This window comes from Ranitomeya variabilis, chromosome 6 (assembly GCF_051348905.1).
Source record: "Ranitomeya variabilis isolate aRanVar5 chromosome 6, aRanVar5.hap1, whole genome shotgun sequence".
Classification (NCBI taxonomy): Eukaryota; Metazoa; Chordata; class Amphibia; order Anura; family Dendrobatidae; genus Ranitomeya; species Ranitomeya variabilis.
The window spans coordinates 214,162,404-214,189,264 of record NC_135237.1 but is presented as its reverse complement, the minus strand read 5'-3'; the positions used below and the strand labels follow the sequence as shown (position 1 = coordinate 214,189,264).

General features: G+C 42.7%; 1 protein-coding gene across 5 annotated transcripts in view; it reads left to right on the top strand.

Annotated features, from left to right (window-relative positions):
- Positions 1 to 26,861, top strand: part of SACM1L (SAC1 like phosphatidylinositide phosphatase) — a 573,015-nt gene that overhangs the window by 65,904 nt on the left and 480,250 nt on the right. For all 5 annotated transcript variants that reach the window (XM_077269423.1, XM_077269421.1, XM_077269419.1 and 2 more), the window contains exon 3: positions 19,106 to 19,180. In XM_077269423.1, coding sequence (XP_077125538.1) covers positions 19,106 to 19,180 — 75 coding nt within the window. The remainder of the gene's footprint in view (positions 1 to 19,105; positions 19,181 to 26,861) is intronic.

The following is a 26,861-nucleotide window of genomic DNA, read 5'->3' as shown; positions in this document are numbered from 1 at the left end:
CTGTGATGTGGACAGCCCAAGGGGCGTGCCCAGATCACCGCAAGGAGCAGCTCAATACAAAGTATAGGGTCGGCATCCGACCACAGTCTCATGCCCAGGGCAGCCGTAGTTGCAGAGTGTAAGTGTCGTGCAGCTACACTTAAACTCCTGCAAAGAAAAATGGCGGCGCCCAGTGGCTGAAAAAAAAATAATAAAAAAATAAATACTATGCACTTGAAAATAAGCTATAAACATAAGGAATTTAACATTTTATTTTTTTCACAATATTAAAAGGCGGCACCTTCCCTTTAATGCACACCTGAAACACACTGCGTCTTTGTGTAGCATCATGGAAAAGTCTAAAGAAATCAGCCAAGATATCCGGAAGAGAATTGTGGACTTGCACAAGTCTGGCTCATCCTTGGGTACAATTTGAAGATACCTGAAGGTGCCTCCTTCATCTGTACAAACCATTATACGCAAGTACAAACAAGATGGGAATGTCCAGCCGACATACCGCTCAGGAAGGAGACTGGTTCTGTGTCCCAGAGCTGAACGTGCTTTGGTCCGACATGTGCATATCAACCCAAGGACAGAAGCAAAAGACCTTGTGAAAATGATGGCTGAATCTGGTAAGATTGTGTCAGTATTCACAGTGAAACGAGTACTGTATCAACATGCTCTGAAAGGCCATGCTACCAGTAAGAAGCCATTACTCCAAAAGAAGCATAAAAAAGCCAGATTAATGTTTGCAAATGCACACAGGAACAAAGACCTTTATTTTTAGAGATATGTCCTGTGGTCTGATGAAGCTAAAATTTAACTATTTGGGCATAATGACCATTGTTACATTTGGAGGAAAAAGTGAGAAGCTTGGAAGACAAAACACCATCCCAACTGTGAAACATGGGGGTGGTAGCATCATGTTGTGTAGTTTTTCTTCAGTAGGGATTGGTGCACTTCACAAAGTAGATGTCATCATGAGAAAATAAGATTATGTGGTGTGAGATAGCGCTCCCTGAGTGTGTTGGGGACACTCGCTTGGCAACAGGATTAAAGCACTCAGGCACAGTTTTTCACAAAAACAGTCTATTCCGGTTTATTTAGACTCATAAACCGCACCACGAACAGTTAATTTATATATATATATATATCAACGGAACACAATAACCACCGACAGTCTGTTTCAATGGCAGATACTTCTCTGCCTGTAACCCCCTTTATCTGTACTTACCTTACAGGAGCTCCTGCTCCACACACTGAATCCTGTCAGTCCTGGTTCCCAGGGAAGCTGCCTGATTGGGATCACCATCCTTGTGACCAGGGCACTTCAGATAGTCCAGACCCACAGAAGGAACGGTAGCTTCCCCAACGCAGTGCTGTCACAGACTCTGCACATATGGCTTCTCCATGTGCTATTCAGCAAGTCCAGTCCCAGGAACTTCCAACACACAGGCCTTCAGTCCATGGCCTCACCATATACTTCCAGGAATCCAGTCCACTCCAGGACTTTCCCACACACAGGCCATCCAGGACCTTACACACTGACCATTCAGGTCCATACACTCTGAAAATGTGACCCAAACCCTGGTCACATTATGTAGCTGTAACCACCCCTATAGGTGGGAGGTGTGTGTTTAGTCAGTCCCACCCAGCTCTCCAACTAACCCTGTAAGCCCCCCTTATAACTAAACAAACACTTTTGGAACTACAAGTCCCAGAACAACACTTCGGGCTTACAGCGCAGAGGACAACCAGTCACTGTATCACAGCTGACAACCAGTCACTGTATCACAGCTGAAGCAAGACATCAGCCAGGAAGTTGAAGCTTGGGCGGTAATGGGTCATCCAAATGGACAATGACCTGAAACATACTACCAAATGGTAACAAAGTGGCTTAAGGATGACAAAGTCAATGTTTTGGAGTGGCCACCACAAAGTTCTGATTTCAATCCTATTAAAAATTGAAATTTTATTGGCAAAGCTGAAAAGGCCGGAGCGAGCAAGGTGATATACAAACCTGGATCAGTTACACTAGTTTTGTCAGGAGGAATGGGCCCAAATTCCAACCAACTATTGTGAGATAATTGTTAAAGAATATCTCAAATGTTTAACCCCTTAGTGACTGAGCCAATTTGCAGCTGCGACCAGGCCAATTTTTTAGAATTCTGACCGCTGTCACTTCGAGGTTATACCGTAACTCTGGAATGCTTTAACGGATCCCGCTGATTCTGAGATTTTTTTTTTTTTCGTGACAAATTCTACTTCATGTAAGTGGTAAAATTTCTTCGATATGACTTGCGTTTATTTATGAGAAAAACAGAACTATGGCAAAAATTTTAACTTCATATTTTTCAAACTTTTCATTTTTTTGTCCTTAAATCAGAGAGATGTCACACAAAATAGTCAATAAATAGCACTTCCCACATGTCTGCTTTACATCAGCACAATTTTGGAAACAAATATTTTTTTGTTAGGAAGTTATAAATGTTAAAAGCTGACCAGCGATTTCTCATTTTTACAACATTATTTACAAAACCATTTTTTAGGGACCACATCACATTTGATGTCACTTTGAGGGGTGTACATGACATAAAATACCTAAAAGTGACACCATTCAAAACCATATTCAAGAAGTTAATTAACCCTTTACGTGCTTCACAGGAACTGAAGCAATGTGTAAGGAAAAAATTAACATTTAACTTTTTTTCACAAACCTTTTATTTCAGAACTCTTTTTTTGTTTAATTTTCACAAATGTAAAAAAAGAAAATGAACCACTAAATTTGCTGTGCAATTTGTCCTGAATACGCCGATACCCCATATGTGGGGGTAAACCACTGTTTGGGCGCATGGCAGAGCTCTGAAGGGAAGGAGCGCCGTTTGACTTTTTCAGTGTAGAATTGGCTGGAATTGAGATCGGACGCCATGTAGCGTTTGCAAAGCCACTGATGTGCCTAAACAGTAGAAACCCCCCCCCACAAGTGACCCCATTTTGGAAACTAGACCCCCCCCAAGGAATTTATCTAGCTGTGTTGTGAGAACTTTGAATCCCAAGTGTTTCTCTAAAGTTTATATTGTAGAGCCGTGAAAATAAAAAACTTTTTTTTTCCACAAAAATAATTTTTTTAGCCCCCAATTTTTTATTTTCACAAGGGTAACGAGAAATTGGACCATTAAAAGTTGTTGTCCAACTTGTCCTGAGTACGCCGATACCTCATATGTGGGAGTAAACCACTGTTGGCACGCACAGCAGAGCTCGGAAGAGAAGGAGCACAGTTTTACTTTTCAACGCAGAATTGGCTGGAATTGAGATGCATGTCGCGTTTGGAGAGCCCCTGGTGTGCCTAAACAGTGGAAACCCCCAATTCTAACCCTAACCCCATCACACCCCTAACCCTAATCGCAACCCTACCCATAACCCTAACCACACCCCTAACCCTAATCCCAGCCGTAAACCCTAACTTTAGCCCCAACCCTAATGAAAATGGATATATGTGTTTTTATTTCATTACTAGCTGAAGAGCCTGGCGTTGCCTAGGCATAGTAAATATCTGTGGTTAGTTATAGCACCTCACTTCTCTTATTTTCCCATGACGCCTCTCATTTTCCCCCTCACATCTCTCATTTTCTCCCTTACGCCTCTCATTTTCCCCCTCTCCTGCTATTTTCCCCCTCACTCCTCTCATTCCCCCCTAACACTTGTCATTTCGACCTCACACCTGTCATTTTCCGATCACTCCACTATTTTCCCTCACTCCTCTCATTTTGCACTCACACCTTTTTATTTTCACCTCACACCTCTCATTTTCACCTCACACCTCTCATTTTTTCCCTCAGTATATACATGTTTGTCATCTCCCTTATATATAGTATACACCTGTATGTCATCTCCTCCTGTATATAGTATATACGTGTCATCTCCTCCTGTATATAGTATATACGTGTCATCGCCTCCTGTATATAGTATATACGTGTCATCTCCTCCTGTATATAGTATATACGTGTCATCTCCTCCTGTATATAGTATATACGTGTCATCTCCTCCTGTATATAGTATATACGTGTCATCTCCTCCTGTATATAGTATATACGTGTCATCTCCTCCTGTATATAGTATATACGTGTCATCTCCTCCTGTATATAGTATATACGTGTCATCTCCTCCTGTATATAGTATATACGTGTCATCTCCTCCTGTATATAGTATATACGTGTCATCTCCTCCTGTATATAGTATATATGTGTCATCTGCTCCTGTATATAGTATATACTAGTGTCATATCCTGTATATACTATATACCTGTCATCTCCCCTGTATATAGTATATACAGTATGTCATCTCCTGTATATAGTATATACCTGTATGTCATCTCCTGTATATAGTATATACCTGTCATCTCCTGTATATAGTATATACCTGTATGTCATCTCCCCTGTATATAGTATATACGTGTGTCATCTCCTGTATATACTATATACCTGTCATCTCCCCTGTATATAGTATATATGTCATCTCCTCCTGTATATAGTATATACCTGTATGTCATCTCCTGTATTAGACCTCGTTCACACGTTATTTGGTCAGTATTTTTACCTCCAGTATTTGTAAGCTAAATTGGCAGCCTGATAAATCCCCAGCCAACAGTAAGCCCTCCCCCCTGGCAGTATATATTAGCTCACACATACATACCGTATTTTTCGGACTACAAGACGCACTCCCCCCCCCCCCCCCCCCCAAAAAAAAAAGGGGGGGAAATAGGCTTACCCGCAGAGGTGCGGCGATGAGGCGCAGTGAGCGGTATGGCGTGAGCGGGGTCCCTTTCACAGGTGAGGTGATGCAGCAGCCCGGTCAGCAGCAGGGCCGGGTGAATCATGTTATTGGTGGTGGCGGCCATCTTCCTGAGGCCGTGTGTGCGCAGATGGAGTGCTCTGCTTCCCGGGGCTTCAGGAAAATGGCCGTGGGAGGCCGCGCTTGCGCAGATGGAGATCGCGGTGGCCATTTTCCTGAAGCAGAGTTCGCAGATTTAGATCTTGGCTGCTGCATCACCTCACCTGTGAAAGGGACCCCGCTCACGCCATACCGCTCACTGCTCCTCCTCATCCCCGCACCTCTGCCGGTAAGCCTGTATTAACCCGGCTCCGCTGCGTCACCTCACCTGTGGAAGGGACCCTGCTCACGCCATACTGCTCATTATCCCCGCACCTCTGCCGTCGCCACACCACTGCTGCAACCCTCCCATGGACACCAGGCCGTGGCGTCGCCCACCTTAAGCAGAAAAGGGACCCTGCTCAGGTGCACGCCGTACCGCATCACCCCACCTCTGCCGACACCATGCCTCCTGTGACCCTGCTCTGCCACCGCCAGCCCTCAGGTAAGATACTGTAAATTCGGACAATAAGACGGACCCCCATCTTATAAAAAAAAATTAATTCGGACAATAAGACGGACCCCCATCTTATAAAAAAAATCTTTTTTCTGCAATTTTCACCCCAAATTTGGGGTGCATCTTATGGTCCGGTGCGTCTTATAGTACGAAAAATACGGTAATAGACAGGTCATGTGACTGACAGCTGCCGTATTTCCTATATGTTAATACCATAATCCGAAAAGGAGAGGGTTTAATATAGGCAGAACATAAGCACTTTGATTATAGATGCTGAATTGAATTTACCTATTGAGGTATGAAGTGACACGTTAATGGGTGACGATAAAAAAGATCTTTATTAACAAAATAGTTTAAAATTACAATACTTAAAAAGACAGGGTGATGTAAACAATTGGACCTCCAAAAATAAAACAAGTGGTGGCCCACGTTTCCCAGTAGCAATGTATTTTACCTATTAAATATGCATATCACGTGTTACTATGCTGTAGAAAAATCCCTATAAAAAAGATGAGGTTGTCTGTGGATGGGCGTGTAACACGTCTCTTTACAGACACCACATAGCAAACTATTATCTAATTAAAGGGTTTGGCAGAGAGATAAATAATTAATAGGTATGTAAATTAGACAGTACCCTAGCACCAGGAGATAGAAAAAGGCTCTGGCTGTAGTGCTAATAGATTTTATTAAAGTGGTATAAAAGTAAACACAGGCACAGGAGGTGACCTGCTTTCCCAGCTCATCAGCTCCACTCACCATCAGGTAAACACCAGCTCTGGCTCCGCTTCTAATTCTTTTTCTTTAGTTCCCTCTCCGCTGGTTGTCTTCCTAAGGAAATTTACATTTCCTTCTCTCATGCCTTACACTGCCATCTAGTGGCTAATATCCTCCATAGCTTACTGCTGCCATGTTCTTATGCACAGTAGTAATTATTATTAGTAAAATATCATTTTTACTTTTATACCACTTTAATAAAATCTATTAGCACTACAGCCAGAGCCTTTTTCTATCTCCTGGTGCTAGGGTACTGTCTAATTTACATACCTATTATTAATTATTTATCTCTCTGCCAAACCCTTTAATTAGATAATAGTTTGCTATGTGGTGTCTGTAAAGAGACGTGTTACACGCCCATCCACATAGACAACCTCGTCTTTTTTATAGGGATTTTTCTACAGCATAGTAACACGTGATATGCATATTTAATAGGTAAAATACATTGCTACTGGGACACGTGGGCCACCACTTGTTTTATTTTTGGAGGTCCAATTGTTTACATCACCCTGTCTTTTTAAGTATTGTAATTTTAAACTATTTTGATAATAAAGATCTTTTTTTATCGTCACCCATTAACGTGTCACTTCATACCTCAATAGGTAAATTCAATTCAGTATTTCCTATATGGTACATTTGTTGCTCTTGTAGTTTGTCTGCTTATTAATCAGATTTTTATTTTTGAAGGATAATACCAGACTTGTGTGTGTTTTAGGGCGAGTTTCATGTGTCAAGTTGTGTGTGTTGCGTTGCGTGTGGCGACATGCGTGTAGCAACTTTTTGTGTGTCGAGTTGCATGACAAGTTAGTGTAGCAAGTTGTGTGCAGCAAGTTTTGTGCATGGCGAGTTTTGAGCATGGCGAGTTTTGAGTGTATGCAAGTTTTGTGTGAGGCAACGTTTGCATGTGTTGCAACTTTTGTGCATGTGGCAATTTTTCCGCGTGTGCAAGTTTTGCGTGTGGCGAGTTTTCCATGAGGTGAGTTTTGCACGTGTGGCGAGTTTTGCGCGTGGCGAGTTTTGCGCGGCGACTTTTGTGTTTCGACTTTTGTGGCGAGGTTGGTGTATGTGTGGTGAAATGTGTGCTGAGGGTGATGTGTTCAAGAACGTGGTAGTGTGTGGCGCAATTTGTGTGTGTATATATCTCCGTGTGTGGTGAGTATCCCATGTCGGGGCCCCACCTTAGCAACTGTACAGAGTATACTCTTTGGCGCCATCGCTCTCATTCTTTAAGTCCCCCTTGTTCACATCTGGCAGCTGTCAATTTGCCTCCAACACTTTTCCTTTCACTTTTTCCCCATTATGTAGATAGGGGCAAAATTGTTTGGTGAATTGGAAAGCGCGGGGTTAAAATTTCGCCTCACAACATAGCCTACGATGCTCTCAGGGTCCAGACATGTGTCTGTGCAAAATTTTGTGGCTGTAGCTGCGACGGTGCAGATGCCAATCCCGGACACACTCACTCACTCTCACTCACTCTCACTCACTCTCACTCTCACTCACTCACTCACTCACTCACTCACTCACTCACTCACTCACTCACTCACTCACTCACTCACTCACTCACTCACACTCAGCTTTATATATTAGATTGTTCCCTAACTAAGGGGGTGATAAAGGGGGGAGTACATTTACTTTTCTTTTTATTTTGATCACTGTGATGGGGTCTATCACAGTGATCAAAATGAACCAATAGGAAAAATCTGTTTCCGGGTGCGGGCTGGCAGATCTCTCGCATGCGCCCTCCATTTTCTTACTGGAGGAAGACGCCAGGAGCCATGGGGGAAGCAGGAGGATCCAGGGATATCAGGAGGTAGCGGGGGGGGGGGGATCGGGGACCCTATTTCTCTCTCCTCTGATGTGCAATTGCATCAGAGGAGAGGGAAATTAAATGGCAAATCAATTTTTTTTTTTTTTTTTTGCGGTTAATCATATAACGGCGATCGCAACCCCGGGGTCTGTAAAAACTGACCTGAATCATGTTCTTTGGTGTCTCAGCTACCCCCTGGATGCCAAGACCCTGGAGAAATTCGGAGTCTGGGGGGCGATATGCACTTTTCCAACAGCGACGTTAAAAAGCGGTGCTGTAGTTTAAGTACCCTTAATTTCCGACGCGAAAAGGCGTATCGGCGGTCATTAAGGACAATGGTACCAAATACTAACAAAATGTAACTAACGTAAACTTTTGATTTTGCAGTAAGTAATAAAAATGCTTCAAAACATTCTCTCTCTCTCTTTGCATTTGGCAAACATTACTAATTATGGTAATCCAAATTGGTCTAAAACTAGAAAGATTAGAAACTATTCTGATTTCATGTCCGATATTGATAAAAACATGCATAGGCGTCTTTTTAAATAGTGTATGTAAACTTCTGGTTTCAACTGTAGAATGAAAGAAAAAAAAAATGTCCAAAAGGACGTCCAAAAAGATGCTTCAGGAAAAACGCCATCAGTGTTTTCAACTTCGAAAACTGTGGATAATCTGAGTGGCGAAAAGAAGCACATACTGAAGCTAAGTTCACACTCTGTTTGCTTCGTTTTTTTTCTGCTTGACAGGAATGAACCTGAGGTAAAAACTCAGATTTTGCTGTTTTATTTATTTTTTTCCCCATGCATTTTTTTCCATTCAATAGGTGAAAAATGCTGAAAAAAACAGTGAAAGTGCCATGCTCGATGTCTATAAAAAGCTGTGAAGCACAAAATACTGATGACAAAAAACAAGCTGTATGCATGAGATTTCTGAAATCTCATAGGCATAGCTGATACTGTCAAATACAGCTGAAAATTAGCATTAAAAAATGCAAAAAAAGCTGCAATAACGCCCAGTATGAACATAGCCTTAGGGTATCGGATTTTGAATGCAGGTGATTCCGCAAGTGTTCATTGAATCTTGCGGAATCACTGCGTCCTATACCTTTACGGGTGATCTTTATCTTGCGAAGACTGAGTGTCTCCGCAAGAGAAATAGACATGCTGCGGTCTGGAAAGATGTGCCACATGTCCGTCTCCGCAGAGAAGCCGGAGGCATCTGTGCATGCATAGTGGAGATGGGATTTCTAGAAATATCATCCACTATGCTGTAACATCTGGCCCCTGCGTGTTGGACGTTCAACCCGCAGCGTTTACTGACCGTGTGCACCTACCCTAATACTTCACAGTATAGAGTGAAACCTTCTTGTGGCAAGGACAGTGCAACGGTAAAGCCGCCTCAAAAAAACTGTCGACTGTGTTTCCTGAAGCTGCTCTTCCTCGAAAACTTGTCTGCTGCGCCAGCATCTAATTAGCGCTGAATGCAGATACTTGCATGTAGGTTCTCAGGAGATGTCCCTTGTTGGCTTGTTCTGTTTGTGTATAAAAGAAATTGGCAACTTTTCTTCTGTATGTTCAGTAAACGTCATATTCGTCTTCAAATATTAATGATCAATTCACACTTAAGTACATCTAATTTTTCACAGAAATTAGGCCCCATTTACATGTCCACTTAAAAAAATAAATAAATACATGTGAGACGGTCAGTTTTTACTAACCGCGTGTTTTTTGTTTGGCGTTTGTGTATATATTTGTGCCGTCCATGTGACCCATACCAGAATAGTAATTAAACATTTTTATGTGTTTAAAGATGTGCAAGATAGAGATCGTTAGATATGAGGTACATAGATGATGAATAAATATCCGTGAGATATATAATTGGTGCCTTGAGTGTGTAGTTTGCAGTACATGTTTTAACCAAGTAAATGAAAAAATAAATGTGGGGTCCCTCCCATTTTTAGTAACCAGCAAAGGTAGAATCGGAGAGCTGTGAGCTGTTACCAGCCCGCAGCCGCCTCAGTAGTGGACCATTGCATTAGACTCTTCAATTCTGGTTCTTCGCCTTCGCTCTTCCCAATTGCCCTGGTGAGTTGACAATCGGGGTAATAGGGCTTGGAGTTAATGTCAGCTGTGAATTGTCCAAAAACACAGCTGACATCAAGCCCTGATGTTGGTAATGGAGCAGTGTCTTATTTTACACTCCCATTAGTAACCCAGTGCTAAAACAAAACAAAAAAAACCCCCCACACACTCAAAAGTACTATATTTAAAAAAATAAATAAATCCCAGACTCTTTTGTTGGTTCACCAGTTTATTAAAAAAAAATCCGAAACAGGTCCGACGTAGTCCAGGGAATCTGAGAAGCCTACAAATGGAAACCAGAAAATCATAAAATAAGAGAATTAAAATCCATAAACTGTCCCTCGTTCGCTGATTTATTAGAAAGCAAAGTTCCTATGTAGGTCCGACATAGTCCAGCGCTTCCCATGATGTTCCCTGACCCCGTCGTCCTAAGCAGACTCATTCTGAGGCTCCCTAGGCTTTACCAGCAAGGGAATGCAGACAGCAGTGAGCTGGTTTTTAGTCTCGGAAGGGCCCAATAATTAAAGAGCTTCCCAGCCTATAAATATCAACTTAGTTTTTGCTTAGCCTTTACTAGTTAATAAAAAGCAGGGATTTATTTAAAAATAGGTGGGAATCCGTCATTTTTTTTTTTTTTTTTAACTAGCAAAGGCTAAGCAGAAAGCTGCAGGCTGATATTAATAAACTGGGAAGGTCCATGGTTAATTGGGTCCTCAGAATTATAACATGAGTTCACAGCTGCCTGCTTTTCTTTAGCTGGTTATTTAAAAATAAAAGGGGACCCCATGCAATTTTTTCTATTTCTTTTTTTACTTAAATATATGTACAGTACATGTATTTATCTAAAACCTAAACAGCTGGCATTTCTATTCTGCATTCTATTCTAGCACGTGTCACACTAAGGGTATGTGCACACGTTGTGGATTTTGCTGCGGATCCGCAGTAGTTTTGATGCTGCGGATTTGCAGCGGTTTTCCCTGAGTTTACAGTACCATGTAAACCTATGGAAAACAAAATCCGCAGTGTCAATTCTTTGTGCCGATTCCTCAGCAGTTTACACCTGCTCCATAATAGGGATCCGCAGGTGTAAGACTGCATATCAAATTCACACTAAAATTGCATTAAAAACGTGGTAATTCCGCAGGTAATCCACAGTGCGGTTTACCTGCGGATTTACCAAAATCAGTCCGGAAAAATCTGCAGGACTTTCCGAAACGTGTGCACGTAGCCTCATGCTGCACATAAATACCACACAGTTTGGACTTACGGACACGGATAGCACTGTACTGTTTTTTTTCCCTGTACCGGAAATATCTGAACGTGTGAATGAGGCCTTCGTAATGGGGGTGTCTGGTGACCTCTCCAATTCCGAACACCAGGGTTTGATTTCAGCTGTGTTTTTAGACAGTTAACAGCTGACATTAACCCCAAGCAACAGAAAAAAGTATTTCAGCTCACCAAAGATTCATCCAATTGTGGTCACTCCGGAGTTAATAGAATGCGGTGCGCGGACATGGAGATCCTGAGCCGACTCCTAGGTGAATGAAACATATACACAAAAAGGAGTAAGTCCAGTCACCAGCAAAATGACATATTGGGTAGAGGAAAATTAGGCCATGATTTAAAAAAAAATCCTGTGTCCTTTATTATAATTTCATAAAAACATCTCGCTAGATGTTTTTATGAAATTACAATAAAGGACAGGTTTTTTGTTTTTAAATCATGGCCTAATTTTCCTCTACCTAATACTTCATTTTACTGGTGACTGGACTTACTCCTTTTTGTGTACATTAATCCCAAGCCCCATTACCCTGCTTGTCAATGCACCAGAGCAGTTGGGAAAAGCGAAGGCGAAGCACCAATATTGGAGCATCTCATCTGGGGGCTGATATCTGCTCACAGCTGTCTGCTTTTACCTTTGCTGGTTACCAAAAATGGGAAGGACCTCTTGTTGTGTTTTTTTTTTTTTTTTGTTTTGTTTTGTTTTGTTACACTTCTTTATTTCGTTAATTTATGTACTATACGCATCACACGCAAAGCACTAATTATTTATCTCAGGGATATCTATTTATTTACCTCATCTCTAGCTATCTGTTTTCACATCTTTAAAACATAACCATGTTTAATTTTTATTCTGCATTCTATTCCGATATGTGTCACTCATATGTCATCTGTGCGGTAAGTATTGTCATCCGTGCTGTCAGAAGAATAAAGAAAAAACGGAGTTGCACAGACCCATAGATTGAGTGTGCATGTGTTCATGTCTCTGGTACGTGTGTGGCTACGCTTATTGGGAACGCAGACAAGTGAAGGGGTACTTGTACAGAACCAGGTTATATTCGTGGCTGTGGTGTCTGAGTCAGAGGTTGTTTTGGGTGGAGATTGTAGTAGACATGTACCAATTCCAGTTTAAAATTACGGTAAATGTAAAAAAAAAAAAAAAAAAAAGCAACAACTTTTTTTTTCTAGTAATTTTCATAGAAAGTTTTAAACAATTTTAGAAATGTTAACTACCGTATTTTGCGGACCATAGGACGCGACTCATATTTTGGGTACGAAAATAGGGTTATTCCATATCAAGTGATCCAAATATGAATATTTTTTTTTTTTACCTGACATCTTTAGATTTTTTTAAATTTTTTATGAAGTACAACTTTAGTTAATTACAAATTAAAAGTTTTGAATTTTTTTTCTTCATCAGTTAATTTTTTCAGCTTCTAAAGTTTTGAAAAAGCACGAATTTTGGCCTGGTATGGATATATAGATATAGAGAGAGATAGATATAGAGAGAGATAGATAGGTAAATTTTTTTTATTTTCATATCTCGGGCTTAGAGGCATCATTTTTCTCAGAATGGTACCGGCTTTCATTTGATATGTCACAAGACTATGTTTCTTTGTATTTTGTTTTGGAGAAATCAAATTTTAAATTTTGATGCGCAATCGTGAAAAAAAAAGTATGTTTTAAAATTTGTGAAAAAATGTATGTTACTTGTTCTTGTTTATATTTGTACAGGGATCAACTTGGGACCTATTTAATTTTTTTTTCTTTCATTTTTTAAAGCCTTGAATCATCTGATTTCGGGTATGTGCACATGTTGCGGATTCATGTGCGGATTTTTCCACACAGATTCTGAAAAATCCGCAGGTAAAACGCTTTGCATTTTAGCGTGCATTTTGTACGGCTTTTGTTCGGTTTTCACCTGCGTTTTTACACCTGCGGATTCCTTTTAAGGAATAGGTGTAAAGTGCTGCGGAATCCGCACAAAGAATTGACATGCTGCAGAAAATAAACCGCAGCGTTTCCACGAGGTATTTTCCGCAGCATGTGCACTGCGGATTTGGTTTTCCATAGGTTTACATGGTACTGTACATTGCATGGAAGACTGCTGCGAATCCGCAGCGTCAAATCCGCTGCGTCAAATCCGCTGCAGAGCCGCAGCCAAATCCGCAACGTGTGCACATAGCCTTTGTGTGAGTTTCTTCTTTTTTTTTTCTTTTCAAATTGCAACTTATTGAATTCAACATAAATATGCAACATTAAAGAAACACAAAAAACAAATACCAAAGTGCCAGAGTACATACATCTTTATCATAACACAACTTGCTCAGCATTTTCAATCTGAATGCATTGAACAAGCCAAAAGGAAAAAAGGTGATCATATCCTCAAGTGTGATTTTCTAAATACAGTCTCATCCTAATTATGTTAAAAACAAGATTAAAAGAACCAATATTTTTACCACCTATTTATTTTTTTTCTATTATATCACTAAACATGTAATTTATGAAGTGTTTAAGAAGAATATTACAGTAGTTAAATCCTCGTTCTATAAAATATGAACTAATCAAACAATTAATAGTAGGTTTTTGCACTGGCCTTTTATGAATTTATCCCTTCTAGTGGGTGAAATGTAATCTTGTCCATAAGCGCTTACTAGCAATGGCCATTTCCTTTTGTGTCAGAGTATGTACGGCCTATCATGGGGTTCGGCTCCACCTGAGTTAATATCTGATTTTTGTTAATTTTTAAAATGTCTGGTTTTCTTGGATGCACAAAGGATGGCGCTGGACCAGAAGGTGCAAAATTGTCAATTCTGCTTCTTCATTTTCACGATCTTTGGAGAGTCCAGTAGCCGCCACCAGCGCCAATCATATTCACAGGTCACATAACCTGTTATGTCATCCATTGCCAATCTTGTGCCGCCTTCTACCACTTCATGGACTTCACTGTCTTTGTTTTTATTTCTGTTACCACACTCTCATTCCATGTAGTGTATTGCCAAGTCCCTTTGATGTAACCGATGTTTTAGCAAACTCTCCTCCGCTTCGTAGTCCTCGTTTGTACAATACATGACCTGGATGTTAAGAATATTTTTCTCACCCCATTTGAAGTGTTGCATGTGTGTTAAGATTTGGTGTGAATATGACCTCTGGAGGCTGGAGCTGCTGGCCTGTCATCTGCTCTGCATTCACTGTCTGCCCCTGTTCATTCTCAGGTTGAGCCCTTAGGCTATGTGCACACGTCAGGATTCCTTGAAGAAATTTCCTGAACAAAACCGGACATTTTCTGCAAGAAATCCGCATACTTTTTTTCGCTTATTTTTTTTTTTTTGCTGTTTTTTCGCATTGTTTTTTCCAGAGGTTCCTAATGCAATAATATAGTGGAAAATCCGCAAAATTAATGAACATGATGCGTTTTTTTTCACGGAAAAAGTTCAACATATTCACAAAAATTATGGAATGCATTATAAATGATGGGATGCATATATGTGCGTTTTTATCGCGTTTTTTTGCTAAAAATCCTGAACGTGTGCACACAGTTTAACAAAGCTTTCTCATCTGTCCTCTCCTGCTTCTAAGCTGTAACATAATAAAATAATACAGTAAGGCTACTTTCACACTAGCGTTAACTGCATTCCGTCACAATGCGTCGTTTTGCCGAAAAAACGCATCCTGCAAAAGTGTTTTTCGCCATTGATTAACATGAAGCGACGCATTGTGACGGATTGCTACACGTCGCACCCGTCGTGCGACGAATGCGTCGTGCAGTGGCGGACCGTCGGGAGCAAAAAACGCTACATGTAACGTTTTTTGCTCACGACGGTCCGCTTTTTCCAACCGCGCATGCGCGGCCGGAACTCCGCCGGAACCCCGCCCCCACCTCCCCGCACTTCCCCGCACCTCACAATGGGGCAGCGGATGCGCTGGAAAAATGCATCCGCTGCCCCCGTTGTGCGGCGGGGACAACGCTAGCGTCGGGGACCTCGGCCCGACGCACCGCGACAGGCCGAGCCCGACGCTAGTGTGAAAGAAGCCTAACATCTAAAAATCATGGATTATTTGGTAAATATAGACCCCACACTGTTATACCACAGTCTGAACAGATCTGAATGCAAGATTTTCAAATTGACACTGTAATAGTTTATTTTTTAAAATATGATCCCATCACGATCCCAACTTGTATTTTGGTACAGATGTGGTTAGGAGCTCAGCAGGCACATGTGCAGTTTTTGAAATTTTTAAATTAAACGTTTTTTTTCAGAAATGCATTTTAAAATTTTGCGTTCGCATGGGTAAGATATTAACAAAGATACTCTTGTGATATATCTGGTGAAAGACTGTACAGTTCTGAGTAGAATGGTTTTTATTTTGTTTCTCTAGCTTTTTTCTAGCCGGAGTTATGAGGAGAAATGTAAAGGCAGGCAACACCGAAATTCGCACGTTTTACGAACTTTGAAAAAAAAAAAAAATCTAGAATTTTTTTTTTTTTTGCCACATTTGGCATTCTGACACACTATTACCAAATAACAAAATCTCAAAAGAATTAAAAATAGAGGTAAAAATCATTGGTTCACTTGACATAGAATGACCCAATAGGTTTTGTTTTTTTTCAAATAAAATGGTTGTGCTTCATAGGCCGGCGTCACACTGGCGAGTTTTACGGATGTATGAGCGCAGAAAATAAACCCGTAAAATACGCATAACACACGGCCCAATGATTCTCTATGGCCCAGCTCCTATCAGCCGTATTTTACCGATCCGTATTATACGGTCTCCTACGGCCCTACAAAATCGCAGCATGCTGCGTTTGTCACCTTAATGCGCAAAAAAATCGCCAATGAAAGTCTATGGGGGCAAGAAAAATACGGATTACACACGGACCAGCAGTGTGACTTGCGAGAAATACGCAGCGGTGTTCTATAGAAAAGCCGGTAATTCAATTGCTGGCTTTTCCTCTCTCCTTCAGAAACCCGACAGGATATGAGACATGGTTTACATACAGTAAACCATCTCATATCCCTTTTTTTTTTTTTTTTCATATTCCACACTACTAATGTTAGTAGTGTGTGTGTGCAAAATTTGGGCGCTGTAGCTTGTAAAATAAAGGGTTAAATCGCGGAAAAAATTAGCGTGGGCTCCTGTGCAATTTTCTCCACCAGAGTGGTAAAGCCAGTGACTGAGGGCAGATATTAATAGCCTAGAGAGGGTCCATGGTTATTGGCTACAAACATCTGCCCCCAGCCACCCCAGAAAAGGCACATCTGGAAGATGCGCCTATTCTGGCACTTGGCCACTCTTCCCACTCCCTTGTAGAGGTGGGATATGGGGTAATGAAGGGTTAATGTCACCTTGCTATTGTAAGGTGACATTAAGCCAGATTAATAATGGAGAGGCGTCAATTATGACACCTATCCATTATTAATCCAATAGTACGAAATGGTTAATAAAACACACACACATTATTTAAAAGTATTTTAATGAAATAAAGACACAGGTTGTTGTAATATTTTATTATACTGGTAATCCAGCTTAAGACCCTTGTCACCTGAAACAAAGTTAAAAAAACAAACAACAATATTCCATACCTTCCGTCGTTCTGTCCCATGTTGTAAATCCATCTGAAGGGGTTAAATCATTTTACAGCCAGGAGCTGTGCTAAAGCGTGGCTGTAAAACCCCCGGGAATGAATGGAGTGCAGGGGAATCACCTGTAGTTACCTTGAGTTGCGGTGAGGCGCCCTCTGCTGGATGTCCTCGTATGAACTCGAGCGTGGGAACTTTTACCAGGCTCCAGTTCATGAGGACATCCAGCTGGATTACCAGTATAATAAAATATTACAACAACCTGTGTCTTTATTTCATTAAAATACTTTTAAATAATGTGTGTGTATTATTAACTATTTCGTACTATTGGATTAATAATGGATAGGTGTCATAATTGACGCCTCTCCATTATTAATCTGGCTTAATGTCACCTTACAATAGCAAGGTGACATTAACCCTTCATTACCCCATATCCCACCACTACACGGGAGTGGGAAGAGTGGCCAAGTGTCAGAATAGGCGCATCTTCCAGATGTGCCTTTTCTGGGGTGGCTGGGGGCAGATGTTTTTAGCCAGGGGGGGGGGGCAATAACCATGGACCCTCTCTAGGCTATTAATATCTGCCCTCAGTCACTGGCTTTACCACTCTGGCGGAGAAAATTGCTCTGGAGCACACGCCAATTTTTTCCGCGATTTAACCCTTTATTTTACAAGCTACAGCGCCCAAATTTTGCACATACACACTACTAACAGTAGTGTGGAATATGCAAAAAAAAAGGGATATGAGATGGTTTACTGTACGTAACCCATGTCTCATATCCTGTCGGGTTTGGGAAGGAGAAAGAAAAATCCGGCAATTGAATTACCGGCTTTTCACATATCTCGCGCTGAATTAAATAAAAATACAGAATATATATACACGCACACGCACATATACATACACACACACACGCACATATACATACACACACACGCACATATACATACATACACACACACGCACATATACATACACACACACACGCACATATACATACACACACACACGCACATATACATACACACACACGCACATATACATACACACACACGCACATATACATACATACATACACACACACACGCACGCACATATACATACACACACGCACATATACATACACACACACACATATACATACACACACACACACACACACACACACACACACACACACACATACATACACACACACAGATATACATACACACACACACACACACACACACACACACACACACACACACACACACACACACACACACACACACACACACACACACACACACACACATATATATATATATATATATATATATATATATACACATACATATATACACACACACACATATATATATATACACACACACGCACTGTATATATGTTTTAACGAACATTTAAGCACATAAATCCATTAGATGTCGGTTTTGCAAGCCTGCGAGAAAATATCGCAGTACGGATGCCATACGGATTACATACGGAGGATGCCATGCGCAAAATACGCTGACACACCCTGCCTACGGATGACATACGGATCGCTATTTTGGGAACATTTCTGCGTATTACGGCCGTAAAAAACGGACCGTATTTACATACGCTGAGCGTGACGCCGGCCTTATAGTGAGGTTTTACGGTAGCTTACTGAGGGGCGGCTGCGGTAGAGCAGGATCCAAGTAGGCTGAGTCACTGCTGCAGGAAGCTGGTGGCAGCAGGAGTGGGGCGATGCTGTGATACCCAGCCCTGTGAGGAGAGGGTGTTCAGTGGTGCAAAGATGCCATGGGCCCCGGGCTTCCACTAAATTTTGCTGGAGGCCCCGCACTTCTCATGGGTTTCAATGGGTGGATCCCTGTCTCCCAGCCTAGGGCCTGCAGCATCGCCCCACTCCTGCCGCTGCCAGTTTCCTGCGGCAGTGACCCTACTACTTGGGACCCCACTCCACCGCATCCTCCCCCGGTAAGCTACATTCGGATTATAAGATCCACACCCATTTTCCCACCAAATATGGGGGATAAAAAGTGTTTTATAATCAGAAATATATGGTATATAAATAAGGTGGGGGTGAGGATTTAAAATTTTGCTGCTCCACAGCTCTGGTTATATTTCAGAATGGCAGCTTATTAATAATTTTAATACACGGTATATTTTGGTTGTTCGCTTGTAGGAATCCTGCTATTATACTATTTTAAATGTAATTTGTATTTTATTTTGCAGCAAAAAAGGACATTCCACCATCAGCTATTACAAGACCTATATGTGGTATTTTGGGAACAGTAAGATTAGTAGCCGGTAAGTAAATTGTCCAAGGGGGTGTAATGGCAAATTACTCAGCAGGGTTCCCGTCTGTTTAGGATTTTTTTTTTTTTTGTGTTTGTTTTTCTTTCCGGAACAACGGAACAATTGTCTAAAATTGCGTGACAAAGTGAAGTAGTACCCTACTGACAATTATGGTGTTCCATCTACGACTGGGCTTCATAGGAAATCAATAATTTTATAGTACACTGCAATATTATTTTGTACATATTTAATTAGGCATTTTTGTCCTGCAATCACTTCTACAAATCGTTTACCCTAATTTTTATGGACTGTATGACACATTTTTAACAAGAAAAACTCTTGTTAAAAGTGTGTAATAAAGTCCAAATGCAGCTTCCTGTGATGCAAGAGAATGCTAACACGGCGACCTTTTTCTATCACTCAGTGTCTCTGTCTCTGTCTGTCTGACATGTGCCACTAACAGCTGCGGGAGGAATCTCGATCCACCCACGGCTGTTACCCTGTTAAATACCGCTGTCAAAACTGACCGTGGCATTTAGCATGCACTTCCAGCAAGTGCGCCGGAAATCCCGCCCATTGGCGCCCGTGTCACATGACCACGGGTCGTCTGAGTTGGCTTGACAACCAGAGGTTTCCAGCAGACCTCTGTGGTAGTTTGATCATTGCCAGTATGTAGCAGAAGTGGTCGTGTTATGGCAGCTTCTAGTCTCCCATGGGGGAAAAAAAAAAAAAAATAGTAGTATATTGCAGACCACGCAGTACATTGCGCAGCCCACGTTGTATATTGCGCAGCCCACGTATATAGCAATGTGGGCATGATATCCCTGTTAAAAAAAAAAAAAAAAAAAAAGGTTATATACTCACCTTCTGTTGGCGCCTGGATCCAGGAAGCGGTTACCGACGCTTGGGATCCACCGAAGCTCCGCCGAGCCGCTCGCGCCGGCCGCCATCTTCCGTTCCCAGGATGCATTGCGAAATTACCCAGATGACTTAGTGGTCTCGCGAGACCGCTAAGTCTTCTGGGTAATTTCGCAATGCATCGCCGGGAACGGAAGATGGCGGCCGGCTCGGCGGACTACGGTGGGTGAGTATAGCAGGTTTTTCGTTTTTTTTTAATTATTTTTAACATTACATTTTTTTACTATTGATGCCGCATAGGCAGAGTGTGCAGCCGCACAGCAACACATGGAGCTGCACGCTCCGCTCTGGAGTGCCGCCGCCAGAGCTTTGTTTTCACCTGCGAGACTCGGCCGTATCTCGTATCCCGGCCTAACAGTTGTTGTAGAGATGTGTCTGCTGCTAGAACTCTGTGTGGCATTGACCTGGTCTCTAATCTGAGCTGCTGTTAACCTGCGATTTCTGAGGCAGGTGACTCGGATAAACTTATCCTCAGAAGCAGAGTTGACTCTTGGTATTCCTTTCCTGGGGCGGTCCTCATGTGAGCCAGTTTCTTTGTAGAGCTTGATGGTTTTTGCCACTGCACTTAAGGACACTTTCAAAGTTTTCCCAATTTTTTTGGACTGACTTACCTTCATTTCTTAAAGTAATGATGGCCACTCATTTTTCTTTACTTAGCTGCTTCTTTCTTGCCATAATACAAATTCTAACAGTCTATTCAGTAGGACTATCAGTTGTGTATCCTCCAGACTTCTGCACAACACAACTGATGGTCCCAACCCTATTTATAAGGCAAGAAATCCCCCTTTTAAACCTGACAGGGCACACCTGTGAAGTGAAAACCATTTCTGGTGACTACGTCTTTAAGATCATCAAGAGAATGCCAAGAGTGTGCAAAGCAGTCATCAAAGCAAAAGGTGGCTACTTTGAAGAACCTAGAATATAAGACATAATTTCAGTTGTTTCACACTTTTTTGTTAAGTATATAATTCCACATGTGTTCATTCATAGTTTTGATGCCTTCAGTGTGAAAATATATATATATATAGTTCAAATCACCCCCCTTTTACCCCATTCAAAATAAAACAAATTTTGCATCCCCTGGTCTTGGCCTCTGATGTCTTCCAGGAAGAAAATGGCTGGCACATGCCCAGTGCACCTGCCGAGATCTTCTGGCTGGCACCCGGCAACAATAAGACATTTTTCGTATTGGTTCATTTTTATTATCGCTGTGTTAGACCCTATCAAAATAATCAAAATAAAAAAATAGTAAATCAAACCCCTCTTTATCACCGGTTTACTTAGGTAAAAATAATAAAATAAAAAATGTATTTCAATTTTTCCCTTAGGGTGGGGCTAGAGCTAGGGTTAGGGTTGGGGTTAGAGGTTAGGGTTAGAGCTTAGGGATAGGGTTGAGGTTGGGATTACAGTTAGGGTTGGGATTATGGTTAGGGTTGGGGCTGGAGTTGAGTTGGGGTTAAGGGTTGGGGCTAGGGTTATGGTTGAGATTACAGTTAGGTTTGAGATTGGGGTTAGGGTTGTAGTTAGGGTTGGGATTAGGGATAGGGTTGTGGATATGGTTGAGATTACGATTAGGATTGGGGCTGGGTTTAGGGTTGAGGCTGGGGTTATGGTTGTGATTATGGTTGGGATTACGGTTAGGGTTGGGGTTATCGTTGGGGTTAAGGGTTAGAGTTGGGGCTAGGGTTGTGGTTATGGTTGGAATTAGGGATTGGGTTGTGTTGGGGCTAGGGTTGTGGTTAGGTTTGGGATTAGGGCTAGGGTTGTGTATATGGTTGGGATTACGATTAGGGTTGGGGCTGGGGTTGGGGTTAGGGCTGAGGCTAGGGTTGGGATTACGGTTGGGGTTGAGATTAAGGTCGGGGGTGTGTTAGGGTTGTGATTAGGTTTAGGGGTGTGTTGGGTTTAGGGTAGTGGTTAAGGTTGTGATTAGGGTTTGAGGTGTGGGGTTAAGGTTTGAGTTAGAATTGGGGTGTTTCCACTTTTTAGGTTCATCGGGGGTCTCCAAACGCGACATGGCACCGACCATTTATTCCAGCCAATTTTGTGTTCAAATAGTCAAATGGTGCTCCCTCCCTTCTGAGCCCTGTCATGCGCCCACACAGTGGCTTTCCCCCACATACAGGGTATCAGCGTACTCCGGAGAAATTGCACAACAAATTTTGTGGTTCATTTTCTCCTGATACTCTTGTGAAAATAAAAAAAAAAACATTTGGTTCCAAAGTAACTTTTTTTTTCCAGTTCACCACTTGACAGCACCATTGGAGGACGTCCTTCTTACCCTCAGTGGGACAGGAACAACAAGCGGTTAAAAGGACCCTCCCCACTCCACCCACCAGTGTTTTTCCTGTCCCACTGCGGATAGGAACGGCAAGCTTCCCTCCGACGGTGCTGTGCAGATGGTGGGGATCGGGGGGCCCAGCCTTTCCCTTCCCTGCCGCAAGATATCTGCGGCTGATACCTGCTATGGGGGGTCCCTCAGCCTCCCCAGTGTAGCGCTGCTCCTGGGGTCAGGTCCGCTTCCTCCGTATAGGGGGCTCTTGGTCCGGGCGCCTGTGTGCCTTGTTGTGGGCTGCGGTCGTTTCCAGCGGCGATAGATTTCCAGCGTGTGGCCGCAGCTTGCTCCTGCGGCCGCATCTAGGCGGCCGCTTCCGGGTTCAGCGGCCGCGTCACTTCCGGCCTCAACGGCTGCGTCGCTTTCGGTCGCGGCAAGCTCCGGAGCACGGGGACGCCGGCAGCAGCGCCGGCCTCAGTGAGGCTTTGCAGCACGTCAGCCGCAGCGGCGGTAAGGAGGGCAGGATCAACCAGGTAAATCCTATATAAACACACTAAGGGGGTCTTTATGCCTCCGGCCATCCTGACAAAGGAGTACTCGGCTATACGGCTAGAATTGTCCTCATGATGGAGGAGACAGCCAGACCTGAGGGGACTGACCAGCTTCAGGGGCACGTCAGTGGGCTATGTTAAGCCATACCACAATGCTCACTCCTCCCCCTGCTCCCCTATCTACAAGTGTGTATTTCTATCTATCCTAGGCAGAGCCTCCCATCCCCACATCCGAAAGGAAAAAATCTGGGAAGAGCAAATGCCCAATATGTGCCACTAAGTTTCCGGAAAATTGGCGAAAGCCATTATGCAAATCATGCACATCCAAGATTGTGGGGGATGAACAAACTGCGTTATTAACCAGTATGAGGACAATGATTCGTCAGGAGGTTCAGGCATCCATCTCGGGCTTGAATCTTCCCCAGACAAGTCAGTCGGAACCGCAGACCTCACGGAAGAGGCCAAGAGTCTAGTCCCTCTTCTGAAGGAGAGGTTTCGGAAGATTCAGACCAAGAAGAATGAGACGGATCAGTGGGCAGAGGGAAGAGATATCTCTTCTCTGCGGCGGACACAGATGAGCTTCTTCATGCTGTTCGTAACACCATGCAGTTACAGGACACGCCAGAGGAGACTTCGGACCAAAAAGGAGCAAACGGGGGCACCACGGTCGGTGGGACTCAAACCTAGGCCCAGAAAACACTATATGACAAATAAAGAGAAAAAAGATGGGCCTAACAAAAAACGGGAGTCACCACCATACAAATAACAAGAAAACCGCTTTATTCCACACATATGCAAAAGACAGAACATTTTAAAAACATTAAAAACTGAGGGATGTGACATATCCCTGTACAAACCAAAGGCCCATAATACGGCCACAGCACCGCACCACTCCCAAAGGGGTATTATTTGCACATGCCCAAAATAATACAATATCTGTCCCACAGGCTCATGTAAAGGCTAGGAATTGAATTAACCAGCTCCCTGGATGCTGACTGTCACTAAGATGTGAAAATGCAATGCCTACCTAATAGTAGTATGCAATCTGGAAAAGGAAGAAAATGCACACAATTTTACACATGAAAAAATCATCAGACTAAGACAGCATGCTGTAAATCACCATGGATGAAATACCCACCAATAGAGGGAGAATCATGACCTGGAGCGCAAAAACACATGCAATAACGCAGAAATACCACAGATTACTAGCATGGGCATGTGTACCCTAAAGGAGGTGCGGGCAGCAGACACCCAACGCGTGTCGCCACACAGCGGTGGCTTCGTCAGGGGTGATGTCTGCATGCCCTGCCTTCTGTTTAAGTACCAGTCATAAAGTGACTTACCAATATAAAATAAAAAATAAAAAATAAAAATAAAAACCTTTTTACCCCTGATAGGGGCAAAGAGTGGAGGAAAAAGGAGGAGGGGGAGGGGGGGGGGGGAAATAAGAGAGATTTTAGGGGCACCATACTGTACATTAAGTGGGCAGGAAGCACAGATAAAAAGAGCTCAAACAAGGCTATCAAATACCCATCAACTCTTTGCCCCTATCAGGGGTAAAAAGGTTTTTATTTTTATTTTTTATTTTTTATTTTTCATCCTGGGGCAATTCCTTGGTTTGTTGGTGGGGTATATACATTGTCCCTTTTTCCTTTTATTATTTAGCATGTGCATTGTAGGTGCTTGTATGGCAACTGTTAGTCTGCCTAAATAGTGGCAATATTCTCCAGCTGCCAAACATTACGCTAATACTTATAGCGGATTCATGCTGCTATTTTAGTATTTGTCTTCTATTTCTGTCTTTGCGCAAGCGCTCCTCACTACTGTGTATGCGCCGCCATGGCAACCAAGAGCGGAGCTCACACTTCCGCTCTGGAACGCCGGCGCATGCGCAGTAACTTTATGCCGGGCCCGGCAGATAAACGCCATTACCGCTGCTCCATGCGGCCAATCTGGCCGCTTACACAGCTGCATATTGGTAAGTCACTTTATGACTGGTACTTAAACAGAAGGCAGGGCATGCAGACATCACCCCTGACGAAGCCACCGCTGTGTGGCGACACGCGTTGGGTGTCTGCTGCCCGCACCTCCTTTAGGGTACACATGCCCATGCTAGTAATCTGTGGTATTTCTGCGTTATTGCATGTGTTTTTGCGCTCCAGGTCATGATTCTCCCTCTATTGGTGGGTATTTCATCCATGGTGATTTACAGCATGCTGTCTTAGTCTGATGATTTTTTCATGTGTAAAATTGTGTGCATTTTCTTCCTTTTCCAGATTGCATACTACTATTAGGTAGGCATTGCATTTTCACATCTTAGTGACAGTCAGCATCCAGGGAGCTGGTTAATTCAATTCCTAGCCTTTACATGAGCCTGTGGGACAGATATTGTATTATTTTGGGCATGTGCAAATAATACCCCTTTGGGAGTGGTGCGGTGCTGTGGCCGTATTATGGGCCTTTGGTTTGTACAGGGATATGTCACATCCCTCAGTTTTTAATGTTTTTAAAATGTTCTGTCTTTTGCATATGTGTGGAATAAAGCTGTTTTCTTGTTATTTGTATGGTGGTGACTCCCGTTTTTTGTTAGGCCCATCTTTTTTCTTTTTTTTTTCTTTTTTTTCTCTTTATTTGCCAGAGGAGACTTCGCTCCAGGATGAGATGTTTGGCGGATTACATGCCCAGGTCACAAGGGTTTTTCCATCAACAACCACATCCATTCCATGATCCTAGAAGAATGGCAGGAAGCGGAGAAGAGACTAATAGTACCCAGAGATTTCAGACTCCGTTTGCCTTATAATCCAGAGGACATTAAAGTATAGGATGAAGTTCCCAAGATTTATGTTCCGTTGGCAAATGTGGCGAAGAAGACCTCAATCCCATTTGAGGACTCCTCTGCATTGAAGGATCCTATGGATCGCAAAGCAGATGGTCTGCTCAGGAGAACTTGGGAGTCCTCCGCAGCAGTAATACGAGCCAATATAGCTGCAACATCGGTAGCCCGATCAATGCATCTATGGATAGACGATTTGGAGGAACATCTCAAAGCTAAGACTTCCAGAGATGTTATTCTCCAATCCCTGCCGTTACTTAAGCTTGCAACAGGCCTTATGGCAGACGCTTCGGCTGAATCTGTACGCTTCGCTGCCAGAAGCGAGTCCTTATCCAACGCGGCCAGAAGAGCCATCTGGTTAAGGACCTGGTCGGGGGATGTCCAGTCAAAAAATAAATTGTGCGGAATCCCATTCTCAGGGAATAAAGTATTTGGGCCTATTCTGGATGACATTCTAGAAAAGGCCTCAGATAAAAAGAAAGGCTTCCCTGAGGAAAATACAAAAGTACCAGCCCTTTCGTAGATCCCGACCTAGTCAGAAGGCAGACTACAGGGGGAAAGGGAAGACTGGGAGGTGGTCTTATCCCAAGGGTGGAAAGGGTAGAGACTCCATCTTCCCAAGTGCAGGTACAGGAAAGCCAAATAAATGACATCCGGGTTGGTGGTCGGTTACAAAAATTTCTAGGGGGTTGGCAGAAAGTATCCCAAAATCCTTGGATTCTGCAGGTAATTGCTCAGGGGTACAAGCTAGAGTTCTCCAGCAGTCCCCCAGAAAAATTTGTAGTAACCAGACCCTGTCCACTCTCAGACTCCTCTATGTGGACAAACATACAGGAGTTGATAGTTAGATGCGATAATTCCAGTACCCATCTCAGAAAGAGGCAAGGGCCATGACTCCCATCTACTATCTATAAAAAAAAAAACGTCCGGGGACTCCCGGACGATCATAAATGTAAAACCCCTAAACAGATGGGTCCGGTACAAAAGATTCAGGATGGAATCTATAAAGTCCACAACGCCTCTCATAGACAAGAACATGGTGATGTGCACCTTAGACCTGAGCAATGCATACTACCATGTCCCAATACACGCTTCCTACCAAAAATTTCAGAGATT